Here is a 20470-nt window from a genome sequence, read left to right as displayed (position 1 = left end):
CTCAAAGTTTTGCATATTTGTGTTTAACGTCAGTTTACTATTTCTGCATGTAGGGATTATTGGGTTATTTTTTCTTCATTGAACTATGTGAGTTTAGAATTTAAGTATGGTCCATATCCTGCCTCTGTCCTCCCTGTAATCTTGGCTGTGTTACCTGGATTAAATCGCTTAAGTGTTCTGACCCCCAGTATCCTCCTCAGAAAAATGCATATAGTGATGGCCTCTCGGAGGGTTGAAGTCAGACTAAATGCTGCTTGTAAAGCATGTAACCTGTGTAGGTGCTTGACTATAAATAGTCTCCATTGTACTCAGTGCAAGATTTGCACTAAACCTGTATTTAAATATTTTACCACTGGTATCTGTTAAGCACGTATTTTTCCAGCAGCTATTGTATGCAGACTCTGCGAAGTGTTGAGCTGCAGGGGTGAGCAAGGCATACACAGATGCTGCAGGCTCAAGTTGTCAGCATGTCTGAGGAAACTAACATGAAATCATCATTTAACTCCGAAGCACCTGAGAAGAAACATCCAAGAATTTGGGTAACCTAGTTTCCCCTTGATTTTTCTTTCACCTCCTTAGGAAATTGAGTGTTAAGTCCATTACGAACCCTCGTTACCTGGACAGCCTGGGGAACCCATCGGTGAATGGCCTGTACGATTTAGCTTTGGGCCCTGCAGATTCCAAAGAGGTGTGCTCCACCTGCGTGCAGGACTTCAACAACTGCTCTGGCCACCTGGGCCACATTGACCTTCCACTCACGGTGTACAACCCTCTCCTCTTCGATGTACGTTCTGGCCTGGGCTGTCTGTACGTGTGGGGTCTTGGGGCTGCTGGTGGGTTTTGTGAGTGCCACCCCTGGCCTCACTACAGTTGTCCAAGGAAGTTAGCTCTAGGCACGGAGTTAAAGTGCTCTCTACTGTGAGCTTTAAAATCTTGAGCAGGGGCACCTGGGTGGCTCAGTCATTAAGTGTCTGCCTTTGGTTCTTCGGGTCATGATGCCAGGGTGCTGGGATCAAGCCCCACATCGATCTCCCTGCTGGGCGGGGAGCCTGCTTTTCCCTCTCCCACTCCCGCTGCTTGTGTTCCCTCTCTTGCTGTCTCACTCTGTGTCCAATAAATAAATAAAATCTTTAAAATAAAATAAGATCTGGAGGAGCCAAATCCAATAAATTCAACTTGGCCTGTAGACCTAACTGAATGAATTTCCATTTGATTCCAGTTGAGAAGAGCCACAGCTTGGTTCTGTTCACATAGGAAAAAAGCATTGGAATTCATCCCCTACATCTTAGATTTCAGGGGCTTCATGCCCTTCAGAAATCTAGGCAAAGCCTTCCTGACAAGAGAAGGACTTCGGGAGTTCTCCAACCCTTCCCTGAGCTCTTCTGGTGGATTTGTAGGCTTTTGCTTGGTTGCAAGAGGAGCAAAGCCCGAAAGGGCAGACAGGGAACTAAGAATGTCTTAGTTCTTAGTCATTCTAAGAATGACTAAGGGTCATTAGTCATTGACCCTTGACTAATGGGTCAATGTCTACAGTCTTATTTGTGTATTTTCAGCTTTTTTTGTCACTTAACCTAGCCTCCATGATGACGGTGTTTGTGATATTTATCTGTTAACCATGTTGAGAAAAGAATTGTCTTAAATACGGTGTTTAGTTACATACCAAATATTTAACCAAACTTGAGTTGGGGCTAGAACTCACAATCCCCAGATCAAGAGTTGCTTGCTCTACCAACTGAGCCAGCCAGGTGCCCCTTAATTATTAAATATTTTATTTTATTTTTTTATTTTATATTTTTAAAAGATTTTATTTATTTATTTGACAGAGAGAGAGATCACAAGTAGACAGAGAGGCAGGCAGAGAGAGAGGGGAAAGCAGGCTCCCCACTGAGCAGAGAGCCCAATGCGGGGCTTGATCCCAGGACCCCGAGATCATGATCTGAGCTGAAGGCAGGGGCTTAACCCACTGAGTCACGCAGGTGCCCCTATTAAATATTTTAAATGAAATATTTAAATACTAAAATTAGTATCTGGTACTTAGTTAAATAAAATGAAAGTAGCTCCCTGCCTCAGACCCAGAGTAAATTTCAACTTTTAAAGGATTAAAATGAAACGATAAGAAGAAATGCACAGGAACATTTATCTAGTTTGTAGAGTCACGGAGACCTTTCCAGGTGTATCAGGGAAAATGGAATTTTTTTTTTTAAGATTTTATTTATTTAGAGAGTGTGTGCCCGCATGTGAGCCAAGAGAGGGGAAGAGAATCTTGAGCAGGCTCCCCGCTGAGCATAGAGGCCTACATGGGGCTGGATCCCATGACCCTGAGATCATGACCTGAGCCAAAGTCAAGTGTTGGACCCTTAACTGATGAGCTACCCAGGTACCCTGGAAGTGGAATTCTCAAAGGAATAAACTGGCTACATAAAAACAAAAATCTTAAATACATCGAAAATTACCTTGATTATTCTGTCTCTTTCTAATGATCTTGCTTTTTTCCCCCTCTCTTCAGAAACTCTACCTGCTGCTCCGAGGCTCCTGTTTAAACTGTCACATGCTGACCTGCCCCCGTGCTGTGATTCACCTCTTAGTGTGCCAGCTGCGAGTTCTGGAAGTGGGTGCTCTACAGGCAGTCTATGAGCTTGAGAGAATTCTGAACAGGGTAGGTGGGTGCTGATTGGCATGGAAACCAGGCGAGCCAAAGCAGTGAAAACAGATCTCTTTGTGTGTTGTCCCCAGGCCTGTCATCCTAACAGTCACCAGAATGTTTGATCTTTACGTCTTACAACTACGTACCAATAGCTCAGTATGAAAACACGAAGCCATAAGAGAAATTAAAGAAATGTTAACAAAAACAACACTGAAATACCGTTTTACCTATCATTGAGTTTTTTTTTTCTGGATGTAGGAGCCAGTGGAGGCTTATGCATTGCTTTGGTTTGTTACATTTCTTTGGTCTTTTTTGATGCAGAAAATTGTTTTTCATGGTACTGACTTTTTTGAAGACTCAAAGCCAGTTGTCTTGTAGGACTTCTCACTTCTTCAGGATTTGTCTGACTATTCCCTCACTAGATTCATGCTTTGGTAAGAATGTAGCCTATACCATGTGAGTTACACTGTATGGTGTCATTTCAGGAGGCCCAGGCTGCCAGCTGGTTTTATTATTGGTAATGCTAAGAGTGTGGTTACGTGGATAAGATGGGGACCACCAAATCTATCACAGAGACATTTTTCTCTTTGCAATACAAAATTCCTTCAGATTTTCTGGTGCTAGTGTTAAGTGTCTTATGTAAAATTCATTTTCTGTTTGTAGATCAAAATAGGAGTGATTTTTGTGTATTGATTTTTGTCCAAAACAACATAGCAAACATATCATTAATTCTAATGCTTTACCTATGGATTCTTTTTGATTTTCAACACCATTTTATCATCTGTGACTAATATAGCAGTTTTGTTTCTTTCCAATCCTTTTGAAATTTCTTTTTCATACCTTATTTTGGTGGCTAGGATCTACAGTATTCTGTTGAAGAGATAGAGGGCATCCTTGTCTTATTTCTTGTCCCAAGGGGAACCTTTCACCTTTCCTTTCAATATCCCTTTCCTGAGTAATTTAGTCTTATAAAAGACATTAGGTGGACACAGCCAATAGGATTCTACACAGAGGTGTAGCCCAAGCAAGAGGAGAACACCCCTGCATGTGTGGGCAGCCCAGCATGAATGTCAGAGCTCACGTAAGAAGAGGAAACTGTTCACTTAGGGATAAGAGCTCAGCATAGCGTGTGGGTGCCCAAGTCGAGTGAGAGGGAGCCATGCATGGGAGAGGTAGCGGTGATGGGAGAGAGGTTACATACAGGGAGGGGACTGATCCAATAAGTCTTAATTTTAAGGAGAGGCAAGCCAGATTTCACACTATTAGAGAAGGGAGTTACAAAAACGTGGAAGAGAAAAGATCCAGAATTAATTCTATGGTGTTGGACTGGAATTAGAAGTTTGGTACATACACATAAGCATATGTGGTTCCCAGGGAACAGAGCCAAAAAATGAACTCAAAGTCAAATTTGCCCAAGGGGGGAAGAGAGAGAGAGGAGGATCTTCTTAAAGCTTTACTCAGAGTAAATTTTATTTTTCTAGGTATTTTTCTAGTTCATTTCATGGAAACTTTCAGATTTGTTGACATAAGATTCATGATGCTTACTACCTTAACATTTTTTTTTATAAAGTATACACAGAAGCACATTAATCCTATAGTCTAGGAAATAGTTATAAAGTAACCATCACCCATATAGTCACCTTCATTGTCAAGATAGTGTCCAAATCCCAAGAAACCCTGTCTCTTTCCCCTGTCCTTGTGTATTTATTTTTGACCAATGTTTTGGGTTTTTTAATCATTACTTAGGAATACTTAGTTCTCAGTGGGAGTAACGTGAGGCCTAGGATGATACTGCCGTCCTCCAGAGAGGATCAGAAGTCTGGCAGTGCCTTCTGCAGGGGAGCATAACCGCACCGTGGGCCACCCTGGAGCCCCGCCGCGCCGCAGCCCTGCATCAGAGCAAACATGACCCCCATGGGGTTTGACCTCCTAGGTTCTTGGCTCCCCTTCAGTTCCATCTGCCTGTTCCTCACTGTCCTGTCAGCTCTTCGGAGCTTTAAAGTATTTTTTAGTATTGCAACTTATCTTGGTTCTTGACAGCTTTAGGTTTGGTCTGAATAACTTTGCTCACCATTGGCAGAAGCAAGATATTTTAGATAAATATATATATATATATATATTTTTACAGCAGTGTTGCTTCAGTGTTTTAAAAATGCAGCACAATGTGAAGTTTCCTTCTCTTCCCTTGAACTAAACCCTCCCACCCTGGGAGAGTCTGGCCCCTGTGGTGCTAACAGTCGTATGCTTGCTTTACTCCAGTAGTATTGTTTTTCTCTTTGTTTCTCAGTTTCTAGAAGAAAATGCTGATCCTACTGCCTTCGAAATTCAGGAAGAGTTGGAACAGTACACGGCCAAAATCGTACAGAACAATATGTTGGGATCCCATGGTGCTCATGTGAGTTATCCTGTCTCTCTCTTTTTCTCTAACACTTGGTTTTTAGCATAATTATCACAGATCCTTGTACGTTGTCATTTGTGTGTGCCCTCAGCTGCCCCAAGGCAGACCTGGGTTCTGCCTCTTAAAGGCCTGTGACTTCATAAATTACCTGCTGTCCCTGAGCCTCTGTGTTCTCTGCTTTAATGCACCTGCAGGTCTGATGAGAGGATTCAGTGAAGTCAGGTGGTGTAGGTCCGGTGTCCAGCAAGGTTATGGTGGACACTAAGAGTGGTGTCTGCGTCCTTTTCTTCTTTTTCCTCCCCTGTAAACCATTGCCACCTCCTCACCTCCCCCGCCCCCGTAGCTCGTGTGTAAGTATTTGTTCAGTGGATGAACAAATGGCATACTAATCAGCCTGTACTCCTCTTTCAGGTACCGTCTTAAAGTCAATTCACCTTATGCCCAAGTTCCACACCCAAGATTCTGATTTCATTGGTCTGGGGTAGAGTCCAGTGAAAGTTACAGAATCTCCCAGGAAGGTTTCCTTTGCAGCGAGGCTCAGACCTATTTGTGTAGCTTAAATGTGGATGTGCCTTTGTTAGGACCTTGAGGGCCATCCAAGTGAGGCAGCAGGGAGGGTATGCTAGCTGCGTACAGAGAGGTTTGTTTTAAATTAATTAGCATTTCTAGAGGACTTCACTGTATTCCAAGTCCCCCCAGTGCATTCATGAACTCTTAGGAGGAGCTTCATGAGGTATTTAATCTCATTCTCATGTTACGGTTGAGGAAAGTTAAGGCTCAAAGAAGTCACTCAGTAATTGGCAGAGTTTGGCTGTATGGGGGTCTCTGGGGAATGTTGTTTAAGAAAGAGGATGGCTTTCTTTGTCTTTTTTTTAAAAAGGTAAAAACTGTAAAGTGAATGTGTACCCCAGGGTCCTTCAGATGGTACCGCAAGTTCTTTGCCCTTTTTCAACAGGTAAAAAATGTTTGTGAGAGCAGGAGCAAACTCATTGCTTACTTCTGGAAGGCACATATGACTGCTAAGCGGTGTCCCCACTGCAAGTGAGTGACCGGGCTCTTACCTTTCCCTTTTCCCAGAAGCCTCTGGCCAGTTACTCGATGTCTTGTTGAGGTTTTTCTCTCCTGAGTCACAACTGTTCTCACATATAGGACCGGGCGGTCAGTTGTCCGAAAGGAGCACAACAGCAAGCTGACAGTCACATACCCAGCCATGGTGCACAAGAAGGCTGGCCAGAAGGACACAGAGTCCCTGGGTAAGCAGGCTGGGCCCTGGGAGGTCCGTGACCAACAAACGTGTTTGGAATCTGGGGAATACCTGGTTGTTACCATATTTCTCACCTTTGTGTTTGTGGTGGGCCAGCAGTGGGGCGGGCTGCAAGCCTCAGATGGTTGGAGAGGACCCTAATGAGTGCCAGCCCTGGCCTCTCATATAGAACTGACAGGCTGAGCTACATTATGAGGCAGTGACCCATGAGTTGAATGAAGTGCATCTTCCTCAGGTAGTCATCTTTCTAGAAGATTCTTGAGGAAGAGGTTAAGAAATCTACTTGGTAAATACTTAGAACCATTTTATTGTCAAATAAGTGTGGGCTTATTTTGAAGCAAAATGTAAAATGCAGGTGAGTTTTAAAGGAAAACTGAGTATACAAAGAATGTCAGTGCCTCCCACAGGCTGCTCCTGGCTGTCCACTCAGATCCCTGGAGTAGAGTGTTCCCTGTTCAGCTCTGCTTTACCAATAGGGTTCTTGGGAAAAAATTTGAGAGACTTAGTACTTTTATTTTTAAATATTTTATTTATTTAAAAAATTTTTTTATTTGACACACAGTGTTACATTAGTTTCAGGTGTAAGATACAGTGCTTTGATAAGTTTATACACTGTGTGCTGTGCTCACCACAGTATAGCTACTGTCTGTTGCCATACAACACTATCACAGTATCCTCGACCATATTCCTATTTTAGTTTTTATATTAAAAATATAATAATTTTATATTATGTTTTCTATAATATTTTTATATTTTTTTATTCCTGTGACTTACTCATTCCATGGCTGGAAGCCTGTATCTCCTTCACCCATTTTGCTCAATCCCCACTTCTTCTCTCCTCCGGCAACCATCAGTTTGTTCTCTGTATTTATAGTTTATAGTTCTGATTATACTTTTTGTTTGTTTTTTTTTTTTTTTTTTTTTTGGTTCCACTTCTGAAGGGCATCATGTAGTATTTGTCTTTTTCAGTTTGACTTGTTTCACTATGCATCATGGTGCATCCATGGTATTGCAAGTGGCTTGATCTCATCCCTTTTATGGCCGCATAATATTCTGTTGTATATATATTCACCGTATCTCCCTTACCCGTTCATCTGTTAATGGACACTTAGGTTGCGTTCCCATCTTGGCTATTGTAAATAATGATGTAATAAACATAAGAGTGTGTGTATCTTTTCAAGTTAGTGTTTTCCTGTTCTTTGGCTAAATACCCAATAGTGGAATTACTGGGTTATATGGTATTTTTATTTTTAATTTTTTAAGGAACCTCCATGCTTTTTACCACAGTGACTATAATAAGCTACATTCCTGCCAACGGTGTACAAGGGTTTTTTTTTTTCTTCATATCCTTGCCAACACTTGTTATTTCTTGTCTTTTTGATTCTAGTCATCCTGACAGCTGTAAGGTGATATCTCATTGTGGTTTTGATTTGCATTCCCCTGATGATCTGTGATGTTAAGCGTCTTTTCATGAGTTTGTTGGCCATCTGTCTGTATGTCTTCTTTTTAAATTTTTGTAGCCATAGGATTGTTTAAATATGGTTTTTGTTTTTTCTTGTGTAGTGGTGAAGATGAGGTTAGATAGTCCATATTAAGTACTGAGATCAGTGCCTGCTGCGTATAGTATGTGGTCCATAGATGTTAACTGTTGATTTTGTGTGATGCAGTCAGTGTGCTGGTGGGGGGGAGCATGACCTGGGACTGACCCCTCACTCTGCCATTAGTGGCTTAGAGAAGGTCACTGGAGTTTTGTTTTCAACTCCATCGAGTGACAATAACCATACTTCTTGCCCAGAGTTGGGAAGATTTCATGAGCGAAAGTCCATTGCCTATTGTTACTAAATCTTATTCCAGAGCTCGAGAACATGGTCGAGGCAGGGAAATAAGATCTCTTCCTAGCAATGCATAAATCTTTTACATTGAGGACTCTGGCAAGGCTTGGAATAGATAACTATCTCAGTCCTTTTGGGCTGCTATAAAAAAAAATATCATAGAGTGAGTGACATCTAAACAACACACGTTTATTTTTCATGGTTTTCGAAGCTAGGAAGACCAAGATTTTGGTGCTGGCAAGTCTGGTGTCCTGTGAAGGCCTGCTTCCTCACCATCAGCTGTCTTCTCCCTGTAGCTTCACGTGGCAAAAAGGCGCAAGGGAGCTTTCGGGGTCATTTTATAAGGGCGCCAGTCTGGGTCACGAGTGTTCTGCTCTCATGATCTTATCACCTCTCATAAGTCCCACTTCCAATACCATCCTATGGGGGGAGGGTAGGATTTTAAAACATGAAACTTGAGGGGACACAGATGTTCAAACCTTTTATTTTTTTCACATAACTATGAAATACTTATTGAAAGTTGATTAAAGGTCTGGGTCAGACCTTTTATTTTAGACTAATTTGAGGCTTGCAGAAGAGTGGCGAAGATAGTACAGAGAGTTCCCATGCACACTCGTCACCACGGTATACATGTCCACCATGTTAAGAAAGTTAAGAAATTAGTACGCTACCATTAAATGAACTACAGGCTTTATTTGAATTTCTCCGGATTTTCCAGTGATGTTCTTTCTATGCTCCGGGATCTAATCCTGTTTTTTAAAAAGCCTGTTTAATTTTGTTTAATGGTTAACAGTCAGCCACAAAGGTGGAGTTTTCATACACTTACCTATAAATAGCCCATAAAACAATTTAAGGTTGGGAATTGCTGCCTTAGCCCTTAGTGTGCCTTAGAAAATGTTCATGATGGAGAGCAAAGATGGTCAGAATTCTAAAAGATAACTGTTTCTTTGGAGTAAATGTCTAGCAGTTAAGTACCCTTCCAGTGCCTTTGCCAAATGTGTTCTTCTGAAGTAACCTTTCACTGTGGCTTTGAGCGTATGATGGTGCCACCCAAAATTCTGCACATTAGGAATAAAGTGACAGTGGTCTCCAGTGGTTTCAGGATTGGGATTTTAGTATTTAGCAAACATTTACTTGTTGGGCACTCAGCCTTGTGCCAACAACGGTGCCTGTGACCAAGCAGAGTACCAGGGTGGAGACCACGCGGCCTCTGCTGTCATAAGAGGCCACAGATGACCCAGGTCAGTAACTCTGGGCAGCAGGTGATATGTTCTGAACAAGGGTCAGGCTGTGTTCCTGGCTAAAGGGAGCCAAGCATCGAGGCCTGTGCCTCTGTTGTTGGTGCAGGCCAGTGATCCCACAGGGAGCATCATAAGCTTGTGAGATTCTGCAGATACTTCCGAGGGCCCCGAGGGCCCCACGATGCACATCAGCATTTTATAAATCTTTTTTTAAAATTTTTTTATTTTTTAAAATTTTATTTATTTATGACAGATCATAAGTAGGCAGAGAGGCAGATGCAGAGAGGGGTGGAGGAAGCAGGCTCCCTGCTGAGCAGAGAACCCGATGCGGTGCTCGATCCCAGGACCCTGAGATCATGACCTGAGCCGAAGGCAGCGTCTCAACCCACTGAGCCACCCAGGTGCCCCAGCATTTTAAAATGAGGATCCTCCCAGGCAAGACACTCCACTGTGATCCAGCCTTCCCCAAGTTCTCTGACCTCCCAAACAGCCCCTTTGTCACATAGCAGCTCATGAAGCTGAATGAAACCTAATTTCAGCAGTATTCTGAAAGCCTACCCAGGCAGAATCCATTTTCGCTGGTTGTACAAGTGTCTTTTTCAGGAGGGCACCGTGCAGGCTTCCTCTTATTCTGTAGCCCTGTGATTGAACAACCCCACCTTGCCTTCACAGTGAGGAAACTGCAGCAGGGCATTTCATGTACTGGGAGCTACTGGGACAGGAGCTGGGGAGTATGGACAGAGTCAATTGATCTTCCTCAGCCTTTCAAACCTATTTGAGTAGGAGAGGAAGTTCAGATTGCCATTTTTAGAAAAGCCCACAAATTGTGTTTCGCTTAATGGAATCTGTGTTTTCCCACCAAATATACATAGCTTTCTAATGCTGTGGTTATCCCTGAAGGTCAGAGCCTCTCTTCATTGCTTACCCATACTTCCTTGAATTGCATTAACTGATTGAAATACTTTGCTTTTGTAGGAACCAAAATTTTAAATGTGTAGACTCTTTGACCTAGCTATTCCACTTTTGTGACTATTTTGAGAGTTAGACATACCCACATGGCAGTATTATTTAAATAGCTTAAAATGGGAAATGACTTAACACCTATCAGTAGAGACTAGTTAAATTATCTTTTATCTTTTGACTTAACACCTATCAGTAGAGACTAGTTAAATTATCTTTTAATTATCCAAGTTTCGTATTTCCCTAAAATCTTGTGAGGACACATCCTTTGTAGATGGTAAACTTAATTGGAGAATGGGAGGTGGAATTCGAAGCTGGATTTTTTATTAGTGTAGAAAAAGGCAAAAGAGCGGAATTTGGGGTGCCTGGTGGCTCAGTTGGTTAAGCGTCTGCCTTTGACTCCGGTCATGACCTCAGGGTCCTAGGGTCAAACCCCACATTGGGCTCCCTGCTCAGTGGCGAGTCTGCTTCTCCCTCTCCCTTTGCCTGCCTGCCTGCCATGCTTGTGCTTTCTTCCTCTCTCTCTCAAATAAATAAGTAAAAAGAGTAGGGTTTGTAAGTATAAATTCTTGTACAGTGTTTTGAATGGGTATATTTGAGCCAGTGACTTTGTTATCTGCTGTGTGTGAGATACTGTCAGGTACATAAAGTTGTGGTTTTTTTTTTTTTAATCATAGCGTAACTTACAACAGTAAGAAAATTGGGATCTTCCCTGTGTCCAGTTGTAAGAGTATGGTCACCTCAGTAGGAAACATCCTCTTGGTGGAATATCATGCAGTCACTAAAAATGTTACGTGACCACATACAGAAATGCTCACAAGAGGACACTAAACGAGCAAAGCAGTGTACAGAATAAACCCACACTTAAGATTACAGCTATCTTAGGGGCACCTGGGTGGCTCATTCAGTTAAGTATCACACTCTTGGTTTCAGCTCAGGTAGTGATCTCCCGGTCGTGAGATCGAGCCCTGCAGCAGGCTCCACACTCAGCAGGGAGTCTGCTTGGAATTCTTTCTCTCACCCTCTCCGCCTCCTCCTCTCCTGTGCACGCATGCACTCTCACTCTCCCTAAAATAAATAAATCTTAAAAAAAAAAAGGTTAAAAAACAAAAAAAGATTACAGTTACCTTAGATACCATAGAAACCAGAAGACTGGAACAAAGTATGTAGTAGTACTAATGGAATTGTGTGTGATTTATTTTTCTTCTGCTCTCTTGGTTTTATGCAATAGTTATACTCTTTCCATTACTTTAGAAATTAGGTTAAGGGGGAAAAAAATCCAGAGCTGAGAAGAAGCTGTTTTGGAGATTGATTTTTGTGGTCAAATTGCAGGCTTGGCGGGGCGGGGAGAAAACATGGATAAATCCCATTACAGAAGGAGTGCCTGTTATTGATTTATTGTGCTTTGATACCCCGTCCCGGTTCTAGGAATTGAGGAAGCTCAGATGGGAAAACGAGGGTACCTGACACCCACCAGCGCCCAAGAACATCTTACCGCCCTTTGGAAGAATGAAGGTGCTGTACCAACCTAAAAGAAATCGAAATGAGTCTCTGGGCTCTTTTATCCTGCCTTATTATTTCTTTGTTTTCAGAATTATGATAATTATAGATCTCTACTGAATTCCGTTCATAGGTTTAGGGCTGGCTTCAGGTACATTGTCATGGACACATTCTAGAGTAGGCAAGAATATGAACTTCACAACTATTTAACCAAACCTGGTTATTAAATGACAGCTGTGGGTGGGCCTCGCTTAGTTTGACTTATTTCTAGAAGGTGTAGTGTAACTCAACTTTACTTTAAATGCCTGTTAATAACTTCTTCAGAAAAGGATTCTAAGGGAATTCCTCCTGTGATCCAAAAAATGAACTCTAACATGTCTTTTTTTTTTTTTAATTAGAATTTTCCCACATTTTAATTTCCTACAAAAGGAAGTTTTCCATTCCTTGTGCATGTTTAACAAAAGCTAGGCACTGTATTCAGGCCTCCATGTCACCATCCTCAGAAAGTGCTCTTCTAGAACGCTGAAAGCTGCTACTGTGTAATGATAGGCACTTAAAAATGACAGTGCTGCTGAAGGGATAGATGATGTCCGGGAAAAAAGAGCACTCAAGTCAGTGTGATCATTTCTGCGGCAGGCCCTAACACTCGTTTTGTCTGCAGCTTTCTTCTAAGTTCCCTGGAAACTTAAAATACAGCTTTGATCCACAAAAACAATGCCTCCTCGGTAGCATCTATATGGAGGATTTTTTGTTTTGTTGTATTTTTAAGAAGACTAACTTTTTAAAATTGATTTTCCCTATTTCAGATACTTTTTTTATAGTTACCAAAGCTGTGTGTGTGTGTGTGTGTATGTGTGTGTGTGTGTGTAAGTCTGATAGTCCAGGAGAGCAGTGAGAAACAAGAGGAGGTTTTCATTCCCTATCCTAGTCCATCTCAGCCCCGTGTGTGTGTGTGTGTGTGTGTGTGTGTGTATAAGTCTGATAGTCCAGGAGAGCAGTGAGAAACAAGAGGAGGTTTTCATTCCCTATCCTAGTCCATCTCAGCCCCTCTTCGGCACCTGTCCTTAAACCACCATCTCACCTGTGTATGGGTTCCCAACACACAAAGGCTATTTTTTCTTGTGTTTAGAAAGAAAAATGTGATTATACTCTACCTATTACCACGTGTTGTTTTTCTTTTTCATCACCCAGTAGAATTTTAGTGGTCCTTCATCCCTGCTCTCACACATAGATGCAAATGTTCCTTTTGGTTAATTTCAAATGCAGGATTCTTTCTGAATTACCTTTTTTCGGGACTGGAAGATGTCGATGTGGAGTCTAGATTCAATCCCAGTATGTTCTTTTTGGATTTCCTGGTGGTACCACCCTCAAGGTAATGCCCTTTAATTAGCTTTGTTTCACTGGAAAAGGCTTACAGAGTGATGGAATAATGATCCCTGGGAGAGGCTTGGAGGGCGTAGTGTACCGAGAAGCCAAGCAGCGGTTCCATACCCGGGTTGCCCGTGGGTGGGAGTGTTCGTCCTGACTGCGGTGGGAATGTTGGCTGGATTCTGAGTGTGGTGTGGGTTGTGAGTTGCTTACAGCAGGGATGGGCAAGAGGCTGAAGAACCTGACACTTCCCTCATGCTCAGTGGTCCTTGATTCCCTGTGTCCCCCTGCAGGTACCGCCCTGTCAATCGGCTGGGGGACCAGATGTTTACCAACGGCCAGACGGTGAACTTGCAGGCTGTCATGAAGGATATGGTTCTGATCCGAAAACTTCTGGCACTGATGGCCCAAGAACAGGAGCTGCCATGTGAGGTGGCAGCACCTGCCAAGGATGAGGTCAGGGCCACCTTGGAGCTGATGTCATCATCCTGTCTGCTTCATTCTGAGGCCCACAGGGCTGATGCAGAACGCTGCGGGTGCAGGGAGCTGCTGGTTGGGAATTCTGTACAGTTGTATGCGAGCATCATTTGGGGAACCTAAGTAATGTCGGGAGAAAGCATGATACGAGCATAGGAAGATCTAGGTCCTGCCGCAGCGACCTTTGTTGAGTTGCTTAGTTTCATGGGCCTGTCTCCACTGTAAAATGTGTAGGGTTAGTGGTAAGATTTTACATATAGGCAGTTCTGGGCCACCTGCCTTTGCTGGCGGTGAATGGCAACTCCGAAAAGAGGAGTCTGCATCCTTGGGCTCTAAGAATGTCCCTTTTGGGTACAGTACCAGAGCCTGAGTCATCCAGCTCTGTTTTGGGCTCATTAAGACCTCTAGCATTGGGTTCAGGAGGGCTCTATTGTCGATTCTAGGAATTTCCCGGAATAGGATTGTCCTATTTGAGGCCTCAGCTTCTTTTTCAGTAAATGATAGCGTGGGATCAGTCTTCCCGTTTCAGCTAACTTTCTGAGTCCCTTCAGTGTGCCAGGTCCTCAGTGGGTATAAAGATGAATCAGGCACTCAGAGGGATTGCTGAGATCACTGAGGTCCTTCCCAGCTCTGATGCTTCCTGGATGGAAGCAGGAAGGGCGTCTCAGCCTTCAGTGGACGGGGCTCTGGGGCTCCCTTCCAGCTGGCAGCGGCAGTTCCTCTGAGAGCCAGGCCCATCACCAGGTGGCGCCACTGTCCGCCTGGACCCATGTGCTGTGGGTGACCTGTACTCTGCTCTGCACTGTCTTTGCTTTTGCTAAAGTTTTCTGGTCTGTCCAGGTAGTGTGCTTTCAGAAACCTTCAGTCTAAGAGAAATGTGCCAGCTGTAGGTCCTGGTCCCATTTTGGGGGAAGGTCATAGGATAGCCAGGACCCATGAACAGGGCTGAGAACTTTTATTTTGATGCTCCTTGGAAATAGAGCCCTCTCACAGGTCTCATTACAAGAGTAATCACATAGCCCTGAGCCAGTAATGTCATAAGCAGTGATTTAGGCCGACAAGGCCTCTATTGTCATAGAAGTGACCGTCTCTTCCTGTGAGTCTCCCCTTGCAGAGAGAAAATGCATCTGTCCTCCTTATAACTAAGGAAGACCTCTCTTTTTCCTCAGGGTTGAGGACAAACGCACTTTACCAGTGGTTTTCATGGCATTCTTATTTACCAGATCTTCACCCCTCCCCCTGTACTTCCCCCAACACACTGACAGGTTTCTTCTCTCATCTCACTCACACTGGGGGTCTCTAACTCCTGTGTCATAGCCTGCCAGATGTGGCTAGTTGGTGGCCACACAATGTCAGTAGATGGTGCTATTGTAAGGCAGGTTAGTGGGGAGGTAGAGAGAGAAGAGGAGGCAGAGCCAGGGACAGAAATAATTAAAAGGATTGGTTAAATATTCCAGGGAGGCCTGGATTTCAGCCAGTCCCTTGACATATTTCAGTTGGGACCCCACATTTTATTTGATAACATACAAAATAGTATGGCAGCATTTTTCCTTTTAAAAAAAATTAATCCACTTCTGTTTTCATAAGTGCTTTGGATTAAGTTTTTCTAAAACCATAAATAAAGGTGAAATTCCATGCGAGAATCAGTTATCTGGTGGGGTAATAGAGCTTCATGAAGCGTATAGATGGAGGGAGAATTTCTAGGGTGGCCTAAAGAATTAGATGGTAAGGGACTTCAGCAGCTGCTGCTGGCACACCCTTCCATTACTTTCTTGGCTTACACGTTTCAGTGAAACAAGCTACCGTGGAGAAGCCCACAAAGCACATAATTGCAGGTGGTCTCTGGGCAATAGCCTACTAGGACCTGAGGCCCCCAGTCCAGCAGCTCAAGGAATTGCACCCTGCCAACAACCATGTGACCTTAGAGATGGATCCTTCCCAGCTGAACCTTCAGATGGGACCCTAGCTCAGGCTGACTCCTTTGTTACAGCTTAGGAGAGACTGAAGCAGAGAACCCAGTTGAGCTGTACCCAGATTCCTGACTTAGAGAAACTGTGAAGTAATAAATGTGTATTGGTTTAAAAAAAAAAAAAAAGGAGCTTGCTTACAAAATTGAGTTCATTTTACTATCCAAAAAGGGCTGGTAAATGTATAACAGGCCAGATGTTTTGTTGATAGAAACTGAGAAGATTGATTTATTAGTGCTTTTGCCACTGATCTGTCAGGTTCAAGAGACATGAAGGTAGACTCCAGAGCTCATCAATTGTCAGAGAGTAAGGAAGAAAAATAAAACCAAGCTTGGCTTTTCTGAGGTTTTTCCATCGTGCCTGTTTTCTTGGTTGTGTCTTGCCAGGAAAAAGATTCTTTTGTTGTTCTGGACCGATCCTTTTTGAGTTTGCTTCCAGGCCAGTCCCTCACAGACAAACTTTACAACATTTGGATTCGTCTTCAGAGCCATGTCAATATTGTGTTTGATAGTGAGATGGACAAATTAATGATGGAAAAGTATCCTGGCATCAGACAGGTGAGAAGAAAGTTGGATCCCCATTGTGAGGTGGAGGGGTTAAATAATAAACATATCAAAACAAGAAAATAATAAATATATTTGACTCTTTTTTTTTTCTCTTTCTTTTCTTAATGATGCTTTCTGTGGATTTTTTCCTGCATAAAGATCCTGGAGAAGAAGGATGGCTTATTCCGAAAGCACATGATGGGAAAGCGAGTAGACTATGCGGCCCGCTCAGTCATCTGCCCAGACATGTACATTAACACCAACGAAATTGGAATTCCCATGGTGTGTGTGGAGGGGCCTCCCCAGCTACTGTTGGGTGGCAGATGGGAATGTTGAGGACTGGGGAGAAGGGGTATAGCAGACTGTGGTGGCTTGGGTGGGGACTTTATGCTTTTTCCCAAACAAGCCATTTAGAGGGAGCACAAGGCTGTGTGATGGTGTTGGTTTCACTCCTTTCCAAGTCTCCAAACACCTGCCTCCAAGGAAGACGCACTTCCTGGTGGGCAAGCAGGGAGCTGACTGCACGGTGGTCCACCTCCTTGCCTGTGTGTCTCCCCCGCATTTCTCAGAGCCAAGTCCAAACCTTCCTGGTCAAATCGAGTGTATGACAGAGATGAGGAAGAGGGAAACAGGGATTTGCCCCCCATGCACTTGCCTGGCATTAGGAGTCAGGAATGTGTACCCTTCGTTGCCAGGCCCAGGAAAAGGAGAGAGCCCCCCCAGAGAGGGCTGTGTGCGTGTCCTCCATCCTCCCAGTTCCTCCGGGGAAGCGGTTTGCCCCATCCACCCATTAGAGTCTCCGCAGGGAGCCGGCCTCCTCCTCTCACTTCCCCACCCGTCCAAGCTGTGGTGCTCATTAGCACCAGTGCTTTAATCGGCTTCCTCCTTAATGGACCTTGAGACCAGAAATATGAAGATGGTTTAATTCCCTCTGTGGAGAGTCTCATTTCCTCGTACGCTGCCCCCTCTGCTGCTCTCAGGGGAGCGCTGGTAATGAGCGGAGCTCAAGTGTCCTGATGGCCTCCGGCATGGCCACTGCCTCATCTCTCTGGGGCACACTTGGCTCCCTAGGCAAGGACACAAATGTGAGAGGAGTCATAGAAAGCCTAGCCCTGTGTCCATCGCCTCCTAGAACCATAGGTCTTTCCACCCAGAAGCTGGGTCAGGTGGCAGAGAAAGGCCTTGTGAAGCCCAGTGGTGACCTTCCTGAGTCTGAAGCCCTGGGAGGAGAGGGCCATTTGTTGCTTTCTCCATACCGAAGGCATGGGCTACCCCCGCAGGCTTTGGCTTCACATACCTAAAGCATCCCAGCTTTGGGAGAGACTGTAGGTGCTGCCTCCTCTTTTTACCTTCAAGGGTGCCAGACCTCCCTTTCTTGGATCTGGTTTCATTCCATAATGGCTGGTCCTAAGGAGGGACTCTAGAGTTACTCCTCTGCCCACCCCTAGCCTGTTTCAGGTCTCAGGGCCATTGTGGCCGGGGGGTGGTACTCACAAGATGGCTGTGAGACTATCTCTTGGTCCCTTGTGGCACACACTTCCCGGAGAGCACTGTGGAGAGGTGTTACAGGAGCAAGGAGCTGAAGTGAAGTTTGGCAAATTAAGCTAGAGTTGAGCAGTGAACCAGACAGACTAGAGTGTCCCCTGAGAAGCTCACGTTCCAGTGGTGGAGACGAATAAACAAATACATAGGAGCATAAACCCTCTGTCAGGCAGTGGTCAGCGCATTAGCAAAACTGGGGCAGGTGACAGGGAAAGGGAGCACCGGTTGGGGTGGCAGGTAAGGCCTTTTGCCATGGCATCCAAACAGAGACCTGGACAGAATCCAGCCAGGTTCTTTACGTCAGACTCCTCAGAGGCTCTGATGTAGTTAAGTGCATTTGGAAGCATCAGAGGGTTTGTGATATTCAGCAGCTTAGAAACTCACTTAACCAGGGAACTCGTTTTTCTTGGAGTATATTGCAGGTCTAGCATTAAGTAGAACGCTGCATCTTACCGTGTATCAGGAGACCGAATCGGTTTCATCTCAAGCGCCACCTTGATCACAGAGGCAGCCGAAACTACAGGGTAGAGGCTCTGATGCCGTGTCTGGACTCCGGGCAAGGGCCAGGATCACTTAGTGAGGTCTGCGGGAGTGGGCAGGGCTGCAGTGTGGTACTTGAGGGGTGGTATTGGCCACCTCTCTCAACCTGGTGTCCCATTTTTTGTTCCCTGTGGGGACTATGAATTGATCAGTGGGTGAGGAAATGATGAAGTTTTAAAACAGGATACCAACATTCCAGTGTGGACACTGCAACACTCAGATTATTCTCTTCAGACAGACTGCTAGGAAAGTAGGCCCACTCTCTATTCTCTAAAGACCTTAAGTCTAGAAAAATGGCTCTGTGGACGACAGGATGTTGCTTTCTCCCCAAAGGACCTTCGTGGCAAGGATAGCACCTCCGTGTCTTGGGGAAGAAGTCGCACAACCTGTTGAATCAGATTTTGAATCCATATCATCTTCTTTGCCTCCCATGAATTTTCATATCCACTCCATTTCCAGGTGTTTGCCACAAAACTGACCTACCCTCAGCCAGTCACCCCCTGGAATGTTCAGGAACTGAGGCAAGCCGTCATCAATGGCCCCAGTGTGCACCCAGGAGCCTCCATGGTCATCAATGAGGATGGCAGCCGCACAGCCCTGAGTGCCGTTGACCTGACCCAGCGGGAAGCCGTGGCCAAACAGCTCCTGACACCAGCCACGGGGGCACCTAAGCCCCAGGGGACAAAAATTGTGAGTAGTGGGCCGATTTGATGAGGGCCTCTCCTATGACTGCAGATCACGTGTGCTGATCCCCGGATGAAGCTTTCTTCCCATGTGGGTGTTTCTTCATGGCTTCATCATGCTTGCTTTACCTCCCCAGCTGGAGCTGGAGTTCCCAGGATCTTGACCCCATGATTAAATTTACTTGGCTCTTCCATGTCGTGCAGCACAGTGCTGGGTTACCCATCCAAGGTTTGAGAAATGCTCTCTAATAATAACTCAGTTATGATCCTGGGGCAGGCAACTTTGCTGTCTTTAAGCAAGGCAAATCAAAGATGGTTCTCAGATCATCAGCCGTAGCATCCCTAGAGCTTGTGAAAAATGCACATTCAGCCTCTCCTCCCCACCCCCCGCAAAATGGATTAGAACTCTCTGGGAATGGGGCCCAGGAATCTGGGCTTTAAAAGCACTTTGGGGGGTTTCTTTACATGCTAGCGTTGGAGGACTGCCCTAAAGGAAGGAAGTGTCCTGTGTGGTCTGTCCGTGATGACTGATAACCCACAGGTTGCATCTGATGCCTCATTTTCTGGCAATTGCTGGTGGCTGCCCATGGGACAGTGTTAAGGGATCCTAGGCCTTCGATGGGCTCCCTGGAAAGAGTACATGATTGATGAGCTGGGGGTGTGAAATCGGTGGGTGAGCTCATTTGTGTCCTGTTAAAGATGGCCATTTATACGGGGGGTAGTGGGGGAAGCATAACAAATGACCCCTAGCCAGGCAGTAGCAGCAGAAGTTGTTGAGGTGAAATGGATTTTTATTCAGGTATGGTTGGTGGGTGAGTACATGGTGTCGGGCTGACTGAGTGCATTTTCCTCAGCACGTTTCCTCTGCACCTTTGTTCAGCATCTCCTTGTGTTCTGACTTGGGCACGCCAAGTCGTAGATCTAGATGTTCTTTCGTAATGAGTCCGAGCTCTGCAGAGTCTCTCTCAGCCTGGAAGTAGCTTCGGAGGAGGAACAGAGAGGATTAGGGCCATGTCCTGGGAAAGGTGGGTGTGTGGGACTTAAGGGCCAGAGAGTTAGGAAAATGGGATTTTCAGAATGTTAAACTCTGAGCACAAAGTACAATGGAGGGAAAAATAGGGGACTCATTGGGGCTGAAATGCGGGAGCAGGAGGAAGGCAGGGAGGACCGGGGAAGCTGAGGGAGAAGAGAGTGGGGGGCTGGGCCACCTCATTTGACATCTGCATCTGTTTCCCACACAGGGTTGTGGGGCTCTTCCAGGTCAAGATTAGTCCCTGGGTATCTTTAGCTCTCAAAGGGGCACTTGTTAGATGCTTGTGAAGTTTGAGAAGAGTGAGGGAACCGCAGGAAGGTGCATCTGAGTTGTCCTAGTGAAGGTCACTGGTGACGCAGGAAAGCAGTCTGAACAGTGGGAGGAGTCCGGTCCCTCTCATGAGGAGCTCTTATGAGGCAGCGAAGCCTGGAGCTAAGGGCATTTGAAAGAAAAGCAGAATGATCCTGGGTTTCTGA

At 44.8% G+C, this 20470-nt stretch overlaps 1 protein-coding gene across 2 annotated transcripts in view; it reads left to right on the top strand.

Annotated features, from left to right (window-relative positions):
- Nucleotides 1-20470, top strand: part of POLR1A (RNA polymerase I subunit A) — a 70405-nt gene that overhangs the window by 1826 nt on the left and 48109 nt on the right. The window contains exons 2-12 of one of the 2 annotated variants that reach the window (XM_044261556.1): nucleotides 580-784; nucleotides 2507-2656; nucleotides 4932-5039; nucleotides 5998-6083; nucleotides 6192-6295; nucleotides 11768-11854; nucleotides 13106-13211; nucleotides 13501-13663; nucleotides 16038-16208; nucleotides 16356-16478; nucleotides 18738-18968. In XM_044261556.1, the coding sequence (XP_044117491.1) occupies nucleotides 580-784; nucleotides 2507-2656; nucleotides 4932-5039; nucleotides 5998-6083; nucleotides 6192-6295; nucleotides 11768-11854; nucleotides 13106-13211; nucleotides 13501-13663; nucleotides 16038-16208; nucleotides 16356-16478; nucleotides 18738-18968 (1534 nt within the window). Of the gene's footprint in view, nucleotides 1-398; nucleotides 540-579; nucleotides 785-2506; nucleotides 2657-4931; nucleotides 5040-5997; nucleotides 6084-6191; nucleotides 6296-11767; nucleotides 11855-13105; nucleotides 13212-13500; nucleotides 13664-16037; nucleotides 16209-16355; nucleotides 16479-18737; nucleotides 18969-20470 lie in introns of those variants that run through there. The other variant, XM_044261557.1, reaches the window with a different exon arrangement.

This window comes from Neovison vison, chromosome 8, assembly GCF_020171115.1.
Source record: "Neovison vison isolate M4711 chromosome 8, ASM_NN_V1, whole genome shotgun sequence".
NCBI lineage: Eukaryota > Metazoa > Chordata > Mammalia > Carnivora > Mustelidae > Neogale > Neogale vison.
The sequence above is the reverse complement of the archived record's forward strand: the minus strand, read 5'-3'. Positions and strand labels throughout refer to the sequence as shown.